The 22,363-nt window shown below is 43.3% G+C and overlaps 1 protein-coding gene across 2 annotated transcripts; it reads right to left on the bottom strand.

Moving 5' to 3' along the window:
- Positions 1 to 1,020: 1,020 nt before the first annotated feature.
- Positions 1,021 to 21,595, bottom strand: camkk1a (calcium/calmodulin-dependent protein kinase kinase 1, alpha a). 2 transcript variants are annotated; one of them, XM_049741643.2, is made up of 17 exons: positions 21,213 to 21,595; positions 13,757 to 14,166; positions 12,533 to 12,580; positions 12,394 to 12,447; positions 11,509 to 11,560; positions 11,206 to 11,339; positions 10,184 to 10,220; positions 9,998 to 10,019; positions 9,480 to 9,568; positions 8,586 to 8,785; positions 8,203 to 8,256; positions 7,907 to 7,980; positions 6,143 to 6,230; positions 5,952 to 6,080; positions 5,775 to 5,878; positions 1,703 to 1,750; positions 1,021 to 1,121 (listed from the first exon to the last, which is right to left on the bottom strand). In XM_049741643.2, the coding sequence occupies exons 2-17, from the start codon at positions 14,069 to 14,071 to the stop codon at positions 1,049 to 1,051; spliced, it is 1,521 nt and encodes a 506-aa protein (XP_049597600.1). In that variant the 5' UTR covers positions 14,072 to 14,166; positions 21,213 to 21,595; the 3' UTR covers positions 1,021 to 1,048. The 2 variants fall into 2 exon arrangements, with proteins under 2 accessions (XP_049597600.1, XP_049597601.1); XM_049741644.2 differs by lacking the exon at positions 1,703 to 1,750 and having other exon boundaries at positions 21,213 to 21,591.
- Between the last annotated feature and the right edge of the window lie 768 nt (positions 21,596 to 22,363).

Below are 22,363 nucleotides of genomic sequence, written 5' to 3'. Positions count from 1 at the left end.
TACGAGTCTGCCTTGAAGCAATAGCGGTCCGGCTGTGAGCAGTATTTATGATTCCGTGAACTGAATAAATATGTAAACCACTTTCCTATGTCCGTTCTATTCTAGCATCGCTCCCTCGTTATCTTTTACTGGAGGAGTGAGAAAAGCGGTCCCTGTTTCTAATCTTCCGGCGACCTTGAGGACCTTGAAAGGCGCCTTATGAATAAAATGTATTATTATTATTATTATTAATAATCAGGCAAGCTGATCTATGTCTATTGGGGACTTTGAAATGCACCTCGTCAATGGAGCTCTCTTTTGCTAGTAGCAGCCGATGATAACATTGGAAATAATTCCAGTTGAATTCCACGCAAGGAAAAATAGAAACAGAATACAATTTGAAAAAACAAAAAAAATCTCACTGCCAATCCTCATATGAGATTTAAGGGCCGAGTTAGAATTTGGCAACGTATGGGCTTCTGACCTCAAACACTCACTCCAGATGATTTCCATTCAAGTATTAAAATGCAAACGAGGTACTCTGCATAAATCGTCGGAATCCGTAAATGACAAATTTTTATGAAAGTCTCCACTGGAGCCTGATTATTTCATTCCAAATCAGTGGAGGTGTAAGATAGCAAAATCATGCTAAGTTCTTATAAATGTCCACATACTAAATCTAAATACGGAATATTTATTCTAAAATGAAATGAAGCTCTGCTTTCAAAAGCAAGTTGTCGTTATAAAGGCAATAAATGAGGAAACCATTGTGGAAACCTTTAGACATCTACATACAATAATAAAATAAGCCATCATTGGTTAAAAATTAAAAGTCCTGTCGTCATTCCCTCAAAGCCACATGGTCCAAAATATAAAGAGAAAATTGGTCAAACTGTAATCATAAAAAAAGGAAGTGTCTCTCTCTGAAGCCAACAAGTGCAAATAAAAGCAAGTCTCGGTATAAAAAGCAAAATATAGAAGTTCCGTGCCTGCTGCGTAGAAGACAAAGTGACAAGCGCACAGTGCTTGAAGCAAAGGGGGGGGGGGGGGGGGGGGGGGGGAAGAAAATTCAAGAGGAGGGTTCATCTTCATGCAAGTCCTCCAGCTCTCCTTCTCTGGGTCCATCACCGGTGCTGCTCTTTCTGCAAGAAATAATGACTTTCATCATCCAGGCATCTCCAGCTGGAACAAGGCAAGGATGAGCATTTAAATACACAAGGACGACATCTGGCACCATTAAATGGCAGCAACGAGATGACAAAGAAAGTCAGAGGAGGGAAGGGAGCAGCTGATTGGCCTCGAGAACGAGACGAGCGGAGGCTGGTGGTGCAGCGGATGTTGGACAGATTACATTCACCGGCCACAACATTAGGTACACCTGCATGAGCTCAATACAAAAGCAGTGGCAATATGGTTGTATTTTTACCATTACAGAGAGGTTGAGAGACTAATACATTTTAGAATTGATTATTCCGTCGATTAATCGGATATTTTGCATGTAATTGCATGACATCCAGTTTACGATTTAACAGAAAAAAAATTGTCTGAATTTGGATTTCAATTTAAAAAGTGAAAGAGACATTCAACACTTGGATGTTCCTATACAGCATTTCTATTTTTACAAATATTTTTTATGTCACACTGTAATATTTTGTGATTGATCCCGTCATATGAGCAGGTGTACCTCATGATGTGTGTGGTGAGTGTATATGGCACGTGTTACCTGAGTGATGGGTGCAGTTTTAAAGATGGCCGGAAAGGCCAAGAGTCCCTGCAGCAAAGTGGGAGAAAAGACCAAGAGGCATTTGTCAACCAAAAGCCTCAGAAGCTAAAAAAGACGGCGGGCGGCTGTCTGGCTGACTCCCTTTGTTACTGATGCTGCAGCTATCGTGGTGACTGAGCCGCTTGGCTTATAAATGGATTTTTTCGTGTGCTTTCATTGGCTTTCTGAGAAAATGGTTAGTCTTTAAAAAAAAAAAAAAAAAAAGCTTCTGAAAAGCCCCCTCCGCGAGTCGTCACCTTATCGTGGTGGAGGGGTTTGCGTGCCCCTATGATCCTAGGAGCCATGTTGTCGGGGGCTTCATGCCCCTGGTAGGGTCACCCATGGCAAACGGGTCCTAGGTGATGGGCCAGACAAAGCACGGCTCACAAGCCCCTTATGATGAGTGATATAAATGGACTTAGTTTTCCCTCGCCCGGACGCGGGTCACCGGGGCCTCCCTCTGGAGCCAGGCCTGGAGGCGGGGCTCGAAGGCGAGCGTCTGGTGGCCGGGCCTTCGCCCATGGGGCCCGGCCGGGCATAGCCCGAAATGGAAACGTGGGTCCCCCTTCCCATGGGCTCACCACCTGTGGGAGGGGCCGAAGGGGTCGGGTGCAATGTGAGCTGGGCGGCAGCCAAAGGCGGGGACCTTGGCGGTCTGATCCCCGGCTGCAGAAGCTGGCTCTTGGGACATGGAATGTCACCTCTCTGGCTGGAAAGGAGCCCGAGCTGGTGTGTGAGGCAGAAAGATTCCGACTAGATATAGTCGGACTAGCCTCCACACACAGTTTGGGTTCCGGTACAAGCCCTCTCGAGAGGGGCTGGACTCTCTTCCACTCTGGAGTTGCCCACGGTGAGAGGCGTCGAGCAGGTGTGGGTATACTTATTGCCCCCCGGCTGGGCGCCTGCACATTGGGGTTCACCCCGGTGAACGAGAGGGTAGCCTCCCTCCGCCTTCGGGTGGGGGGACGGGTCCTGACTGTTGTTTGTGTCTATGCACCAAACAGCAGCTCAGAGTACCCACCCTTCTTGGGGTCCCTGGAGGAAGTGCTGCATAGCGCTCCTTCTGGGGACTCTATCGTTCTACTGGGTGACTTCAATGCTCACGTGGGCAATGACAGTGAGACCTGGAAGGGCGTGATTGGGAGGAACGGCCCCCCTGATCTGAACCCGAGCGGTGTTCTATTGTTGGACTTCTGTGCTCGACACGGATTTTCAATAATGAACACCATGTTCAAACATAAGGGTGTCCATGTGTGCACTTGGCACCAGGACACCCTAGGCCGCAGTTCGATGATCGACTTTGTAGTCGTGTCATCGGATTTGCGGCCGCATGTTTTGGACACTCGGGTGAAGAGAGGGGCGGAGCTGTCAACTGATCACCACCTGGTGGTGGGTTGGCTCCGATGGTGGGGGAAGATGCCGGTCCGACCTGGCAGACCCAAACGCTCTGTGAGGGTCTGCTGGGAACGTCTGGCAGAATCTCCTGTCAGGAAGAGCTTCAACTCCCACCTCCGGCAGAGCTTTTCCCACGTCCCGGGGGAGGCGGGGGACATTGAGTCTGAGTGGACCATGTTCCGCGCCTCCATTGTTGAGGCGGCCGACCGGAGCTGTGGCCGTAAGGTCGTTGGTGCCTGTCGTGGCGGCAACCCCCGAACCCGCTGGTGGACACCGGCGGTAAGGGATGCCGTCAAGCTGAAGAAGGAGTCCTATCGGGCCGTTTTGGCCTGCGGGACTCCGGAGGCAGCTGACAGGTACCGGATGGCCAAGCGGAACGCGGCTTCGGCGGTTGCTGAGGCAAAAACCCGGGCGTGGGAGGAGTTCGGTGAGGCCATGGAGAATGACTTTCGGACGGCTTCGAGGAAATTCTGGTCCACCATCCGGCGTCTCAGGAGGGGGAAGCAGTGCAACGTCAACACTGTTTACAGTGGGGATGGCGTGCTGCTGACCTCGACTCGGGACGTCGTGAGTCGGTGGGGAGAATACTTCGAAGACCTCCTCAATTCCACCTACACGCCTTCCATTGAGGAAGCAGGGCCTAGAGACTCTGAGGCGGATTCTCCAATCTCTGGGGTCGAAGTCACTGAGGTAGTTAAAAAACTCCTCGGTGGCAAGGCCCCGGGGGTGGATGAGATCCGCCCAGAGTTCTTAAAGGCTCTGGATGTTGTGGGGCTGTCATGGCTGACACGCCTCTACAACGTTGCGTGGACATCGGGGACAGTGCCTCTGGATTGGCAGACTGGGGTGGTGGTTCCCCTCTTTAAGAAGGGGGACCGGAGGGTGTGTTCCAATTACAGGGGAATCACACTCCTCAGCCTCCCTGGTAAGGTCTATTCAGGGGTGCTGGAGAGGAGGGTCCGTCGGGAGGTCGAACCTCGGATTCAGGAGGAGCAGTGTGGCTTTCGTCCTGGCCGTGGAACAGTGGACCAGCTCTACACCCTCGGCAGGATCCTCGAGGGTGCATGGGAGTTTGCCCAACCAGTCCACATGTGTTTTGTGGACTTGGAGAAGGCGTTTGACCGTGTCCCTCGGGAGGTTCTGTGGAGGGTGCTTCGGGAGTACGGGGTGCCAAGCCAACTGATAAGGGCGGTTCGGTCCCTGTATCACCGATGCCAGAGTCTGGTCCGCATTTCCGGCAGTAAGTCGGATTCGTTCCCAGTGAGGGTTGGACTCCGCCAAGGCTGCCCTTTGTCACCGATTCTGTTCATAATTTTTATGGACAGAATTTCTAGGCGCAGCCGAGGCGTTGAGGGGGTCCGGTTTGGGGACCTCAGCATCGCGTCTCTGCTTTTTGCAGATGACGTGGTGCTGTTGGCTTCTTCAGGCCGTGATCTCCAGCTCTCGCTGGAACGGTTCGCAGCCGAGTGTGAAGCGGTCGGGATGAGGGTCAGCACCTCCAAATCCGAGTCCATGGTCCTCGATCGGAAAAGGGTGGAATGCCCTCTCCGGATCGGGGATGAGATCCTGCCCCAAGTGGAGGAGTTCAAGTATCTTGGAGTCTTGTTCACGAGTGAGGGGAGGATGGAGCGTGAGATCGACAGGCGGATCGGTGCAGCGTCGGCAGTAATGCGGACCCTGTACCGGTCCGTTGTGGTGAAGAGAGAGCTGAGCCAAAAGGCAAAGCTCTCAATTTACCGGTCGATTTACGCTCCTACCCTCACCTATGGTCACGAGCTATGGGTCGTGACCGAAAGAACGAGATCTCGGATACAAGCGGCCGAAATGAGTTTTCTCCGCAGGATGTCCGGGCTCTCCCTTAGAGATAGGGTGAGAAGCTCGGTCATCCGGGAGAGACTCGGAGTAGAGTCGCTACTCCTCCACGTTGAGAGGAGCCAGATGAGGTGGCTCGGGCATCTTATCAGGATGCCTCCTGGACGCCTCCCTGGGGAGGTGTTCCGGGCATGTCCCACCGGTAGGAGACCCCGGGGACGACCCAGGACGCGCTGGAGAGACTATGTCTCTCAGCTGGCCTGGGAACGCCTTGGGATCCCCCGGGATGAGCTGGATGAAGTGGCTGGGGAGAGGGAAGTCTGGGAGTCCCTCCTGAAGCTGCTGCCCCCGCGACCCGACCCCGGATAAGCGGAAGAAGATGGATGGATGGATGGATGGGCTTCTGAAAAGCTTCTCATTATATCTGCAAGCGCTGAGGAAAAAAAATCCATAATTAAGTAGATTTTAAAACACAACATAGGAATGAAAATGTTCTAATAAAATATATAATTACTTGTGAAATTTAGAATTTGAGTCATATGTAAAAATTGCTATTCTAGCATAGCTTTTTTATCACTGATGTCTGACACCAACACACAAAGAACCCCTTACAAAAGCTTTAAAGCTCCCCAGCATACAAATATAGGATGAATTATGGCGCTATGGTGACAAGACAAAGCAGCAGCTCGAGCTGCGGCTCGGCTCACCTAACAGAAAAGAATAGAAAGAAGAGACAGGGGGGAAGTAGCGGCGAGAGCCCCGACTGCCAGTAACCTTATCTAGTTGACAAACGTTGCTCACAAAAACAGCTAATGTCCGGACTCACATGAGCAAACTTCCGGGTGCAGACATGGACCTCTCCTCCCTCCGACTGGGACACTCAAATGGATTACTGAAGGAGCGTTTCCTCAACATGGCTTTCACCAAGATCTGAAATTCACACATTTGGTTTGATGAATGTAGCATGTGTGTTTTGCAAATGGATGATCATCTAGTTATTTACCACAGCGGAGAGGCTGGGAACAAACTTGACCGAGTTCTTAATGTCTTCTTCTGTCACCTCCACCACAGAGCAGTGCTCCTCCTCCAAAGGCAGGGGGTCGCTACCACCCTGAGTCACCCACTGGTCCATCTAAACACACAAATCAAAAGTGTTCAAATCTGGACACAGTGTTTGCTTTCTCTCCGCGTTACCTTGATCTCAGCGATGGTGATCCGAGTGTCTGGGTTCTTGTCCAGCATTCGCAAGATCAAAGTCCGCAACTCTTCGTTGGTTTTTGGTCTGAAAGGACGTGTAAGAAGAAGCTCGATTCATCCGAGATAGGGACAACCTTGAAAGTAGAATGTCTTTTTGCACACGGGGTTAATAAGAAGCCGATACACAACGAATCGAAGCAACACACCAAGACTCAGCGTTGACTCTTGCTCATTGTCAGATGACCGACGCCATTCACTGTACTGAATGGCCTCTATGCGTCAAAGACGATATTCCCTCCGCATTAGAGCGAGAGGAAGAAAAAAAAAAAATCTCCAATGGTACATCTTGAACATCTCATAAAACTAGAGACAGACCTGGAGTTGGTCACCAACGTACAAATAAAATGATAATAAAAATACATCTCTGACAGCATCAGTCAGAACTGAGTATTAATATTTATAAAATTTTATATGTATGAAGCTATGCAGACAAAAGAAATAAACACGTTCCGAACACAGCTACATCAGTTCTGAGAGGGTGTGCACACTTTTGCAACCTGATCATTTCATACAAAATAACCAGGGCTATACAGGTTGGGACAAGTTTTGGAATTATACCTTGGTCTCAATGTGATAGCACAAATAAGTGTCATTTGAGCAGTGAGGAGGAAATAAAATTATAATAAAAATACATCTCTGATAGCATCAGTCAGAACTGAGTATTATTATTTATTGATTTATATTTATAAAATCCTATATCTAGCTATGCAGACAAAAGAAATAAACACGTTCCGAACAGAGCTACATCAGTTCTGAGAGGGTGTGCACACTTTTGCAACCTGATCATTTCATGCAAAATAACCAGAGCTGGGACAAGTTTTGGAATTATACCTTGATCTCAATGTGATAGCACAGATAAGTATCATTTGAGCAGTGAGGTGTAAATAAAAGATCCGCTTTAAATCAAGCAGAGTTAAGCACACAAGTGACAATTAGCAACCTCATTTTAAATGCACACTCACAAGTTCAATGCACGCTTGACTGACCACTGACTTAAATGAGTGGGACTAAATGGATGGACATAATGACTCATGGATGGTGCAAACGATTTGCTTCACAGATCGGGCCGTAGAATTTCTTCTCCGGCTTGTGCTAATCTCTCACATGCTGATTTGAACGGATATTTTGGAAGGAGCTATTGAAAGGACAATCGGGGTCTTTCAAATTTGACTGTGTGGGAGTGACTGTGAAGTCTGTGGAAGCTGAGTAGACATTTTGTCTTTAAATCTTTTAATGATGAGCTCAATTAAGTATTGTCAGACATATTTGAAAGCTGCACAATGATGGAATTGTAATTCCTCGTCAAAGAATATTTGCATGGTGCTTATTTGCTGCTATGGCAAATCAATTGTGACAAATGTGATGTCTCCTTTAATTACCTTCTGTTGGCGGGGGGGAAGCGACTTCATCACTTTGCCCCTTTTACGTGTCTATCTTTCGCTTGCACCGAGCAGATGTGTGCATTGAATAAAGAGGCAAAAAAAAAAATGAAAGCTTTGTGTATTACCAATCGGTTTGCCTTTTCACTGCTTGTTTTGATCACATGAAGGTGACATTTACTGCATGCTGGCACTGCACTGACGTGTTGCTGATGCAATAAGAGGCAAATGGTGAAGATAATGAGCCGAGCTGGGGAACCGACTGGAGGTGGCTGGCTGGCTAGCTGTCTCTCTTTTTAATGGAGTGGCGGTGTGAACTTACATTTCAGGAAAATCCACAGGTTTGGTCCTTATCTTACTGTGCAAAGCCAATATGTACTCGTCGATAAATGGGCACTGCAGGAAGGGCATGGAAAAACACACAGTGGATTATTCTCTTGCTAGATTACAGGAAAGGTTTTAAAAAGCATTTTTCTGCTATAAATAATCGAAATCAAACGAATGTACCTTTGAGTATAGTACTGAACATATCTAAATGTGTGGAATTAACATTCATCTAGATAAAACTGATATATTTTCATTAAAGCAAGCAAATGTTGAAATGAAAACCAAACTTGCCTTTCCAAAGATGAAGCAGTACAGAGTGACTCCCATAGCCCAAACATCCAGCGCCTTAAAAAATAAAAAAAAATAAATGTTGCACATACAAAGTATGATGATAGAAAAACTCGATCTGTGACAGATGCTATATTGGATGCGAGCACGTTAGCGTGGATCTAAACAGGAAAAAAAAAATCAAAATTCAGGCATGGTTGAACACACGCCAGAAGCTATTTGGGAGTAACGCCCACAACGGCGCAGTGCACCCTTTTTTTTAACGCAAATGCTCTTCTCATATTTTCCCACTTTGCATTTCATTTCCAGCTAAGTGATATACTACAAATAGAAACTTCATTCAAGCCAAAACTTGTCTATGAATTTTATGCATCCATCCAACTCACTTTTCCACTGAAGCTTTTGCGTTTATCTGACAAGGTCTCCGGCGCCATGAATGCAGGAGTGCCAGCCGTGCTGGACAGCAAAGCATCTTTGCCCTCAAACTGGTTGCTCACTCCAAAATCTGCAATCTTCACATGGCCGTCGTCCCCCAGTAACAAATTAGAAGGCTTGATGTCTCGGTGTACAATTTTCTGGTAGTGCACTGAGGAGACAGGTTTAATGGTCGAAACATCAGAAGGGCAAAATTTAATAACCATCTCATTCTCGCTATGTAAAAATTAAAAAAATGTATGCTTCATTTCCTTGGGTGGAATGTTTTCAAGCAGAAAGATCAATTTAATTTAACAATGAGTCCTGACTTCCCGTTCTTACGAATACCACTTAACTAATAAGTCCGGGTGGCTTCATTTAAAGTCTGATGAGGCGTCCTCATTAAAGAAGTTGCAAAAATCACACTTCATTAGCACCACGCTAGCAGTCATTTTAGCTCCGTACGGCTCATCAAGAAGAAAAAAAATGAAGTACAAACAAGAATGTATGAATACATTCAGATTGCCATCAGCATTAGTCATCAACACTTTGATTTCAATATGTATCCACATTGAGACTTTTGAAGTATTAAATGTCAAGTGGAGTTGTTGAAGGCAGGCTTTTCAATCAGTTTCTCTCGCTCACTCCAAAACCCTCTAGTGCCACGTGATGGTCTTTCTAGGACTCTCTGCAGACTTATCTTGAAGACTGCAATGGCGAGACAGCATTGATTTGTAATTAGTAGCACTGAAGAAAGCAATCTACTGCAGCAAACCAGGGAATGGCGTCTAAAAAAAAAAACATGCTTGAAGGGCTCAATGCTGTTGACAAAGCCCCGAAAGAAAAACTCCGTGAGAGATACTTACGGTACTCAATACCAAGGATGACGTCTCGGAAGTATAACCTTGCCTGCTCCTCTGACAACGGATTGTCTGTGGGTACTTCCATCACTGGCCTGTAAATATTTCCCAGATTAAATAGCACTTAAAATTGAAAGATTATATGACCTCGGAAATAAAGTCAAATTTGAATAATATTATGCTCCAAACTCAAATTGCAAATCTTCTCAAGTGTGTGCACGCATGTTATGTTTAAGCACATTTCCCTCCCAGCCTTATGTAATAACAAGCCGCCGTCTCATTTCATTTGATCCCATTTTTAGCATTGTGGGGGAGGCAAGCTAGCATGTTTTGCTGCTAATAAGCATCAACTTATTACAAATCCCTTTGAAGCCACAAAAGGCGCCAAGACCGGCACGGTGCCGGCCCGAAGCCCGGCGCGAGAACACTCAGAAGGCTCAGGCCGAGGGCGGATGGATGGATGAAAGGAGGGAGAGAGCGACCAAATGAGGAAGAGGCTTCAAATATTAACACCATGCACTCACCCTTTGGGCATCAGCTCGAATACTATCGGGGAAAAAAAAAAAGAGAATGGACAAGTAAATATCAGAATCAACATTAAGCAGTGCTGATGAGGCTTAGTTAATCCACGAGGTGGAAGGCACAAACTTATATGAACCCTCGTTACTAAAATAAGTCAGGAAGAAAGAAACGAAGGTGCAGATAGATACCCATGTGAAGATTATCCTCCGAAGGATCATCCAGCACCTGTTACGCCAACAGAAACAATCATTGAAAAAAAAATGTTTTCTCACAGCAGCTGTCATTTTAAACCCAACCGTTTCAACAATTTGACCTTTGCTGTCGACGCACATTAAAGCAGCTTACAGTTGGGCTGAGGAGCTTTCGTTTTAAAAATGTCATGGCCGTAATAGCTTGATAAATAGAGATGTCGTCGCCGTGCGCGGCCACTCGCTAAAAAATCTTTGTGGGTCCAAATGATGGACGGCAGGGAAGATAAACACGTTGATGATATCTATTTGGAATTTTCTGTGTGAGGTCGGTGACCTTTTCGCACATCGATGTTATTTTGTTCAGTTATGTGTGAATTAAAAGAGTAACTTAAGTTATAGACGTGTCGAAAAGGAATTGATTGAAAAGAAAGTGTCTACTCTATGACTCAGCATGAATGATATCCCTCGGTGTCCCAGCCGTCCGTGACAAATGGACACGTCGCATTGATTGCTTTTAATCTGTTCTGCACTGCGTGGGCTTCAATATTTAAACAGAGAAAAATCCTGGACTGGAATACATCCAACTTTTCACACAAACAGGCAACAAATTGGGGGCTAAAGGGATTTAACAAATACAAAAGTCAAATAGAAAATGAAACACACTCCAAACTTTAGGGTGAAAATATTTTAGTTTGATCAAAACCTTAATGAGACCGATTGGGAGTGCCTGGATTACAAAACAGCGGACTATCGGAAAATGAATTACACCCCCACAATAAAAAATTGATCCAAGCGAAGGAGAATTTCTCCCGTGTCACGTGTTCATCCTCCACAAACAGTATATTGGACTTGATCACTTTTATTGAAATGTAAAACCACAGCATGACGGTCAACTAATAATTGCAGAGAGAGGAAGTGGGCAAACATTTTGGAGGGAGGGTGGCTGGTTATTTTCAGAAGCTTCTAGGCCCCCGTTCACTTAATTTAAAATTTACCTGGATAAAAAGATAAAAACTCACCTCCACTAGTTTCACAATGTTGACATGATCGAGCTTTTTCAGGATAGCGATCTCTTGGTAGACCCTTTCTAGTGGTCCCAAGAATTTGGGCTGCTCTCCTTGAACTGCCTTCGGTCCTCTTGGAGGTGGACGACCTACGGAATCCCGAACATTTACAAATTGATATCTCCTCAATATATGACATAATCAAATAATAATAACCCTTGACATTCTCAAGTCATTAAAAAGCTTCATGAAAATGATTGGATCTTTTCTACAAGGCTGTCTAATGCGACAATTCAGTCTCAATGGACCTTGACTTACGTGGAAAACCACACTGCTTCATTAACTTCTTCTTGGACACCACTTTCATGGCCTACAAAGCAAAAAAGCAAGCAAGATTTAAGATGGGAGTTTCAAAAAAGGTGCGGCCATCCGTCAACCAAATGCACGTCAATTTGCACGCCTGCCTTTGTGTCGCTGTGTATATGTGATTAAATCATGTGTAACTCAAGCTGCGGATGGAAAAGCTCAAATCAAATTCTAATTACCAAGAAATAGAATGTGTCTTTATTCATCTGTTCCACTCTTGATTCCTGTCAGTGTTATTTAGGATTATACTCAAATGTCAGCGGAGACAATCTCTCCCAAGAGGCCGCCATCTTTTCTGTCACAGTCAACAATCGAGTGAATATTTCAAAAGATAAAAAAATGCAATTCTAAGAGTGATGGCAATGTGCACTTCTCTTTGGTTCGACATGTCCCTGGATGATCGAATGCTGCACAATGCATCTTTTTATTTTTTTCCAGCTTTAGACTCATGGGTAGGTGTTCAGGTTTGGTGGTGGGCGTAAAAAGCACAAGCGGGTACGCAACGTCTGTGTAATTGCGCCACATGAAGGAAAGAAAACCTCAAATAGTGTTTTAGAAATATGTTTTGGAGACAGAAAATACAAAACTTGTACATTCTGTATTTAGAATAACTGCGGTGACTTTTAAAGAAATAAACAAATGTATCTGCTTGATGCATTTTGTCAATGAATGTGTGCATATACTGCAAGTGGTACTAAAAGCGGTTTAAAGTCACTGAAATGGAATAAAAAAAAAAAATCAATGGCACAGGGGAAATTTCTGAGCTCCTTCTGTCTACACAACAGAGGCAGAAGAATTAAAGAGTCTTCAACAGAGTAAATACATTTGCTGACTTACATAATGTTTGTCATCATCCTCGTTGTATGCGAGTTTCACCACACCATAAGAACCCTGCAAAACCGAAAAGATCATCCAAAATATTTTGGCAAACAATCCTTATATTTCATCAGAGTGCAAAACAATTCACCAAACTTACCTTTCCAATTTCACTCTTCAACTTATACTGGTTCAACTGGATACAATCCTGTGAGGGAGGGGCGGAAATTAGGAGAAAAGAAACACAATCATGACCAATGGCCTAAGAAAAACAGCAGCAGGATGTTAGTGTTAATTTGTGACGCAGCAAATGTAGTCAATACTTTGCTGCTTTTACTTTCTACAAGTCCATTAGAGTGTTCCTGCTTAGAAAGGCTGCTTTGCACTTCCATAGCAACCACCGCCACTACAAATCAGTGTCAGACAGCCAGCCACGAGAGGAGAGCAAACGACCGCCCGGTCAGAGGCTTTGGATCGCATGGGAACACACACACACACATACACATACACACACCAGTCAGTGAGTGCTCAAATTGTAGGATCAGGAGATGGATCCATAGTGAAAATGGATGGGGCACATCTCTGATGAGAGTTGGTAGGTGGCAGCGGCGGCGGCGGCGGCTTGAGCCAGAGCAACGCCTGAGGCTCATGTTCCCAGGTTGAGAAGAACATTTTGTCGATGGTGCAAAACAGACAGGAATAGCATGACAAAAAAATAAAAAAATACAACAGCGGCTCATGTTGCAAGGCCACCAGGTTTAGTGTTGCTGGAAGAAAAAAAATACTATTATGAAGCAGGTTATATAATGTGTGTTGCTTGCGGGGCTAAAAAAAATCAAATAAATCACAGCTGGGATGAAGATTTTGTGTTGGAGGTTGCTGACTGCAGTGATGGTGTAAGGGAGTGTGGGCAGGGTTGAGAACAAAGAAGAGCTTGGTCTGGTCAAGCACATTAAGAGGCCAAACTCTGGCTTGCTTTCATTCGGCCGTATTAGGGAAAGTTTAAAAACATAACACCAGTGGTTCTATTTGATAAGGCCTGCATCACAAATATAGCTTATAAAAGCTATATTTAATTTAATTGTATTTATTCATTTATTTATTTATTATTTATTATAAAAATATATGTGTCCGAATTTGACTGCATTGAGTCAAGTACCAAAAGAAAAACTTGCTTTCATTCGGCAGTATTAAAGAAAGTTTAAAAACATAACACCAGTGGTTCTATTTGATGAGGCCTTATTATATTTAATTTAATTTAATTTAATTTAATTTGTTCATTTATTTATTTATTTATTTATTATTTATTTAAAAAATATATACTACGTATGTCCGAATTTGACTGCATTGAGTCAAGTACCAAAAGAAAAACTTGGATCCTCACCTGAGAGTCTGATATGGACACGCGTTTGGACTCCACCGTGGGCCTTCGGGCCACCCGGGGGGAGATCTGTGTGTAACCCCCTCCAGAAGAGAGGTAAGTACCTCTCTCCTGCAGAGACAACTTCCTCCCGCTCAACTGAGGACGTGACGCTTGAGTCCTTTTGGGCTGATCCCTATCCAGCTGAGCGCATCCATTTCTCACAGAACCACCCACATCTTCTGTGGACATGGCAGCCAGGATGTCCGTGAGACTGCTGCTCTTTCCCTCAGAACTGGACTCCAGCCTTTGGACCCCAGACTCGCTGCTCGTCGCCATGGCGGGAGAAGAGGTGGGCTCGGTGCTGGCGGCGATTGAAATGCTGAGCCTCCACCAGCATCAATGAGAAGTGGAGCAGCTGGCGTTTGCGAGAGCTGTAAACAAAAAAAGAGGAAAAAGGATTTGTCACATTTCTTACAAGGCACTCTCGTCAACATTGTTTTATAAAAATATGCAGTGGTGCTGTGTTCATCTCATGGACGTCAAGATAATAATAATAATAATAACGTATTTTCCGGACTATAAGGCGCACCTTCAATGAATGGCCCATCCTTATATAAGGCGCACCGGACTATAATGCATCATTTCAGATTTTTAATCTAAATCAAATCATTCTCCATTTTATCTTTTTTATTATTTCAACTTCAGACGCAACAAATTACTTTATAATCACAAAATAATGATCCATAGTCTTTTTGATTCATGATTCATAGTCTTCAGCGGGCTACTTATGATTGATTTCATGACACAATGCTTCAGGCCAGTTTAAATTGAGGAATTTGGTCCATATATAAGGCGCACCGGACTATAAGGCGCAATGTCGGCTTTCGAGAAAATTTTAGGTTTTTAGGTGCGCCTTATAGTCCGGAAAATACGGTACATGGCATCGATCTTGTAAAACCAGTATTGTTTTATTCAAATGCGTATAAAGACCTGCAAAAACAAGTCAGGCACTTCGACCTGCTGTGGCAACCCAACTGTGGCAGGACGAGCTCGTATGAAATAACCAGTGGTTCATTTTACACTAGAAAATGGGTGTTTACTTTCTAGAGACTTAAAAAGAAGCATTTCTTCTTACGGCTTTTGAGAAAATTGTAGGTTTTTAGGTGCGCCTTATAGTCTGGAAAATACGGTAATAATAATAATAATAATAATAATAAGAAGAAGAAAACAGGGCACCACTGGATTAGCACATCCACCTCACCCGCTTTTTTTCCCCTGGGTACTCCAGTTTCCTCCCACATCCTCAAAACATGCACAGTAGTTCACAAACATTAAAATATCTTACTGTAATGTAAACAATAAAAATGCAGAAATTGATTCTGGAAGACTAAAGCAAAGCCGTGAAAGCCACAGTCGAATATCAAGTGCTTTCAATAGCGACCATCTTTGCACATGTTTAGCTACCAGAGAGGCAATAACGGTAAAAGCTCCAGAGTGGCTTGTTGGACAAATGACTCCATTAGTGAAGCACTTTCACTCGTTCCTGGCTTTTATCTGTCCGTGCCAGCATTCTATTGCATACTCATGGCAAAAAATTTCCCAGGCCGTAACAAAAGAAAAAAAAACATGCCATAATAATGCAGAGAGGTCATCTTCAAGTAGAGCTTCATCAACACTTACAGTATATCGGCTTTCTTTTACGTTTTTACAAACACAGATGAAAATGTTTTCGGTCGCAAGCATTCAACCTTGCAAGCCTACACAGGTTTATTCAAGTTCACTTTTATGAACAGTCTGTCTTTATTTCACAGCGGGAAATGGTAAGAGCAGAGGCCTTGGGTACACGTTGGAAATGTACACTCGCTGGACACTCCATTAGGTACACCCAAATGCTTCAATAAGATCTAATTAAAGAGGAATTCTGAGAATAAAGTCAGAATTCTGAGGGAAAAAAAGGCAGAATCATATCACCCCGCTTTTTTTTTTTCTTTACTGGCCCTAATCCTCTTCCGGAGCTCTTCTTGGAGAAAAAAAAAAGTTTTTCCTTGGTGTGTCGCCAATGTCCCCAATCCTAAGGGGTAGCAAGGCTCCATTTTGCTTCACCTGTCACATTTCATATTGCTCAAACAGTGGCTGTGTCACTGAGCAAAAAGAAAAGGGAAAGATATGGATGCCGTTAGCACGTTGGGGACATCAACTGGCTTCTTCTGATGGATTTTACATATAAACAGCTTTTGTGTTTTTTCTTTAGGGGGGGATTAAATGCCCCCCCATGTCCTCCGATATTGTGCAAGCAAATAGCTGGGAGTGATTCCGCCTCATCATCTTTGAGCTTTTAACGTGACATTTTCTTTCTACAAACTCAGAACACAACGTCTCCGAGGCTTCTGTGGAGACTGAGGATGCATACAAATAACCTATCAACTATGCTAATGGGAAATGAAAAATGGATTGAAGTCAAGTCAGACAAAAACAAAATTTTTGTACAGGCTGTGACTGAATTCCAGACCGCCTCATCATTGGTAGAATTTAAGAGAAAATTAGCAATGCCAAAATAGCCTATGACATCATCACAGAAAATAAATAAATAAATAAATAAATAAATAAATAAATAAATAAATAAATAAATAAATAAAATAGACTTGTTACATGCCCCTCCAACTACAGAAGAAGGATGAACATGATACCTGCAATGCTTTCACTTTCATCTGACACAGACTAATCCCTGGAACTCCTTAAATTAATCCACAGGATTAGCAAGCAATTGTAGCAGACACAACTTTGTAAATCTATTAAACACCTTAGTGAGACACGAAGACACACCATATAATGTAACGTGACACAAAGGGGGCTTCATCGTTTATGAATAAATCTGCTTTAGTGGAAATTGACTGAACGATGGCTGTCTGTAGGATTACACAGGATATATAACAGTGCAGACAGATATGCAGGATGAGCCTATTATTTCTCCTCCGCTCACACCAATTGAGAGTGCAGCTTCCAACATGGTTGACCTTCCTTGGAATCCTTGATGTGGTGCTGCACTAACAAGGACAGAGCTGAGCCAGAACCCCCCCTAGCTTTTCCAACAGGCACATGATTCACCAAGAGAGCTTTGCATCTTTCTCGACATAATACCGGCAGTTTGAAAAACACTTGCTCGACCCTCTGGTTGATCATCAGTGAGCTTCGACGAGCTAAAGTAATCACACACAGCCCTAAGAGAGAAGCTCTCAATATCGCTGGAAGTCTATCGTGATGAGACGAGAACCCGCGTGGGGATTATGATGTTGCTGGCGGAAATGAGAAAGGAGCCTTCCCTTCGTGTGTAACACGGTGCCCTCTAAATCCCTCAGAACATCCCACTGATCCCTGGCTCCTCTCCTCAATAAAAATCTCCTTCGAACCTGTGACCTGATGGCCAGCACATAGTTGAACCGGTTTTGTTATCTGTTAAATACAAGACATTTATTTACATACTGCCTGAAAAATTACAATTTAGCGGCAGTAGGTGGAGCAAGTTGGGGGGGGGGGGGGTCATCATATGCTTCATCAGTGAGCAAATACAGGCACCCAAGCACTAATCTGTGGTCAAATATTGGATTTTCAAATGTTAGCTTTTGGGTGAGATAACAGATCATTGTTTGGGAAAGAAAAAAAATCATATTGACGAAAACTCTGAAAGCGTTAAAGATGCTACTTGCAACTATTTTATGTTTGTGGATTATGGTTGGGTTAAAGTTGATCATAATGGACCTGACTCTGTGCATTTTGACACAGTTAGCGTTGCAACAGAAGGACCTTCCCGAAAACTTGGGAGAGCTGAAGTGTCTGAAAGAACTTTTTAAGATTCCACTCAGCCATTTCGCCAAAACTGAGAACTCAAAACAACACCATCAGCGGTGTCAAGTTGTACTTGTTGAGTCCCATTTGAAGATGTGCCCATCATTTCCTTTCTGTAAAGTGAAGACGGACAATGTCAGAACGGAAGAACACGTAAAATAGGAGCAGCGTTCTCGTTTTGTAAAGCAATTTTATAAAAACATTCATGTGACTGATTATGTGATGATGTCACATTTGTCACCCTTTTTTTTTTTACCTTCTCCGTTTTTCTTCCATTTTCGAACAGTTACTGATTAACATCAAGAGCTTTCATACAACACACGTATTTGAGACAAAGATTCATCCCGGCAAGTAATAAGAATTTCATGCTACCGAAATCAATACTCCTATCAATTCACCAGCGTGGTACAAGCTACTCTGAGAAATGTGGAGAGGCGCCACGGTTGGTCGATTCCCCCTGATTGGATTTATGAGCTAAGGTCAAAAATTAGATGGATTTCCACAAAAGGAGAGTGATGACGCTGGTGCACAATCAGCTTTACTTTCAGATGGTGAAGCATCAGAGTTCAAAAAGTGTTCACACCATCTGGCAATGTAATTTATCTTCAAGAGAAATGGATAACAGTTCATTCATCAAGTGTGAAATTACAACGTGAGCTGTTTTGCACTACCCCGCCATTGTTATGTATAAATTGAGCTCATTTGCATACTTCCACACAGATGCCCCATCATACAAGCAAAACAAATTTAAGCAAAAAAAAAACCTTTGAAACAAAGAACAGCAGCTGTGTATGCTGCAAGAGCAACAATATCAGCATCAATCAATATCTAATCTCAAAAACCCAAGGTATAAAAATTTCCTTCAAATTGGTCAAAAAGACGCTTAATGAAATTCAAATCCATGAAGGCTCTTCCCTTCTTCTACTGAAAGAAAATGAAAGACCCTTTCAAACTTCAATGACATTATTTTTCCATGACCCATCAAGCAAGCAACTAATATAAAAATATGAAAGGATAGAAGTTCTCATCTTGTTCCTGATAACAGCTAATGAGAACCAAGGTGCAAAAGGGGTGAAGTGCAGACTAGCATTTAGCTGTGGTTAACGGGAAAGATCTAAGAGTCCCTGCTGGTCATGCTATGAATAATGAAGGCTAACATGCAGATGAGGCCCACTAATGAGCCTTGTAAATGTCTCCATGTATCCACACGCGACAACATTGTCGCCTACTATGTAACATAATTGTGTTGATCATGTTGCGTGTGCTGAATTTATTTATTTATTCAAGTTGTCATCAGAAGTACTTTTCATTTACATTCTGCTGTGAGAGTCCAGGCTGATAATTTAATTTAAGACAAGCATTGCTCAAAACATCTTGGGGAATCAACGAATAATTAATGAAGCTGTGAGTGAGATCCTGGAGGATTACTGTACTAACCTGTTGTGGTTTCCAAATAATCCTTTGGGACACTACAGATCCATCCATCCACTTTTTTATTTTATTTTTTATAACGCTTGTCAGTAGGGTCACGAGTGAGTCTTAGCTTTGAGTTACACTCTGGACCGGTTTATAGGAGGGCTATTAATATTGAATATTTTTATTTTTATTTTATTCCCTTTATTTATTCCATTTATTTATTTTATTTTGTATTTTATTTTGTATTTTATTTTAATATTTTTACAATCTGTTATTCAGTCGATTAATCGGATAGAAATTGATTGCATTAAAGTGCATTATCCTCGACCGAGGAAAGCACTAGATGGAAATCAGCATCACTTATTCATGATCAACCCAAAATTTAAAAACATCCATCCATCCATCCAGTTTCTGAACCGCTTAGTCCCCACGGGGGTCGCGGGCGTGCTGGAGCCTATCCCAGCCGTCATCGGGCAGTAGGCGGGGGACACCCTGAACTGGTTGCCAGCCAATCGCAGGGCACACAGAGACAGACAACCAATCGCACTCACACTCACACCTAGGGACAATTTGGAGTCTTCAATCGGCCTACCAAGCATGTTTTTGGAATGTGGGAGGAAACCGGAGTGCCCGGAGAAAACCCACGCGGGCCCGGGGAGAACATGCAAACTCCACACAGGGAGGGCCGGAGGTGGAATCGAACCCGCACCCTCCTAACTGTGAGGCGGACGTGCTACCCAGTGCGCCACCGAGCCGCCAAATTTAAAAACATTTGCAATAAAATAATCTAGTAAGCAACAGGACATGACTTTTTTTTTTTTGCAATCGAGCAAAGATGCTACTCTGACTCACACACCAGATGTACTTTATTTTACTACACGATTCAAAATGTGATTTGGATTAAGGACATAAAACACAACCTACAGAAAAAAAAGACAGTCACGTGTGCATGTGCACTCATTTCTGCCCGCTCGCCTTCATCTTGTAATTTCCCAGTGGAGTCATGAGATGATAAAATTTTGACATGGCCTCTTTTTCAGTAGCTGCCTTGCACTTGTGCATGACGGCCAACGTGAAACAAAGTCAGGTGCAAAATCACAGCTGGTCATTTGACTCAAGAGAAAATAAAATGTACACAAATAAGATGCAAAGTTGTCAAGTCAATAGGCCAACCGCCATTTTTTGTTAGTAGCCATGCGGACGCAATATGACAGGCATCCTTTGCTCCCTATTGTACAGTCTAGTCTACATTGTGTGTATATTTATGGCCACAAATATAATGAACACTCGAGAGGAAAGCGGAGCTGCTCAGCAACGTTGTTGCTAAACACCCTCAGGCTCATTCAAATACTGGAACATGCAATTAATAATAATTATCACAAAGCAACTGGGCAGAGCTGCGAGTTAAAGTGGACATCCTGATTTGTGCTCATCTGTTCACAATAAACCATCAATGTCTGCTGAATGACGAATAAGCAATTGTCACACTCCACTTTAGTATGCATGTTTTGATCAAGTGGCTCCAAAATGATCACAAATATATTTCTGAATGTTTTTTTTTTAGTCCCAAAGCTGATTGTGTGATGATGTCTTTCGAGAGACTTTATTTAGTTTGCTGCAGAACTTCACACAAGTGGAAGGAAATGCCCTATCACCCACTTCTCGTCATGTCTTTTCCAATTCCTGCTGTGAAGAAAAAGGCTTGCAACAAGAAATAACCTCAAGAAAAACAGCAGATGGAATGTTGTTTTTTTTTTTGTTTTTTTTTGCTGAGCACAGGGGCACCCTGACATGTTTTGAAAGCACAGTGGTGCTGAATAAATCGGATGTCATTCCTCAACCAGACTTTTGCAGTAGAATGCAAAGTACCAAGGAAATGAGCTAGCAATAGAATTCACATTCCTAAGAACGTTCGATAAAAATTTAGATTTGATTAGTTGTGCTTTTTCTTCTTTAATACTTAATGAGTCGGCTCAGTTGCTAAAAGTAGGGAAAGCAGAAACTCAACGCTGGAACAGATAAACAGCATTTCTATTCATTTCAATAAGGAGTGTATCTTTGAGTTACGAGCATCATCGCAGAAGCAGTCAAACTCGCAAGTCAACACATCAGTGTACGTGTCTTATTTCAAGAAGGCTTGCGAAGCGCAGCTGTCATGTCACAATCCACTTCCCCATTTTTTTGGCCCAGACAAAGAAAATTCAAAAGTTTCACTCACCCAAAGCGTCGATCCTCTTCTTGCGTTGACCCAAAGGGAGGTGGTGTCCAGTCAGGGACGTGTCCGTCCTCTCGGCGCGCACACAACAACGCACGTCCTCCCTGGCTAGATACGAATCAGAACCTCCGGCTGCAGACCTGCGACGCGTCCCATGTTTTGACGCCCTTCTCTTTTCTTCCGGTGACACAGCGAGTCCACGCCGAACATTCCCTCCTCCCACTGCGTTCGGATTCTGCAGCAAGCGAGCCGCCGGCTGCGGCCAGCTCCTGCGCGCTGTAGCTGCAAGCTGCACGCGTGAAAAGCACTCGCCGCTTTGTCTCACTGCCTGCTGCACAGTGCACACGGGAAAGCATAACTTTATTCACCTTGACTCGAATCCACGGGTCCTATCATCCGCCAGGTTACCTGCAGCGTCACGAGCATGCGCCATTGTGTTATATTTACAAAATACGCACGGAACTGCGCTTTCCCTTTTATGCTGTATTTACACAACATCGCATGTTTTCCCCATGATATTTTGTTTTAGTTATTTTTTTTGCATTTATGTTAAAAGATAAGGAGATAGCGCCCCCTAGGTAGCACAAATTGACACGCCTGAAGGATTGGACCGGTAGAGCAAGTCATTTAGTGGCTGGGGAAAAAAAAAAAAAACAACATAAACCACATTTAATTGTATTCATTCTGTTCAACTGTTGTAATTTATTTATGTTACAGACACCTAGAAAAGTTATTATTCAATACATGTTTTGCAATGGAATAAATTAAGTTTGAATTGAATTTTAATTTCATTTGAGTGTTTTTTTTTTCTAATTACAATATGGTTGCAAATCAGTGCAAATGTTAGTATTTGTAGTTGCAATGCTAATTGGTTATCTATATGGTAAAAAAAATATGTATTATTGTTGTTTTCTGATAATATGACATAAAAACATACAAATAATAGAAGCGAGGTGATGTTATTTCTGCTTTTGTTTGTTTTTTATCCACTATAATGATTCTAAAAGCGTGGTACGCTGGCTCTCTCTAGTGGTATAAGGAAGAATAATCAAATTAAATGTTCAAAATGCATAATGGTAATGGTACATTGTTGAATTGATTCTTAGACTTTTCATGATGTCATATTATATAAAAGCTGGAACAGTTATTGGCGT

This window comes from Syngnathus scovelli, chromosome 15 (genome assembly GCF_024217435.2).
Source record: "Syngnathus scovelli strain Florida chromosome 15, RoL_Ssco_1.2, whole genome shotgun sequence".
Lineage (NCBI taxonomy): Eukaryota > Metazoa > Chordata > Actinopteri > Syngnathiformes > Syngnathidae > Syngnathus > Syngnathus scovelli.
Note: the sequence above shows the minus strand (reverse complement) of the source record. Positions and strands in the feature narration are given on the sequence as shown.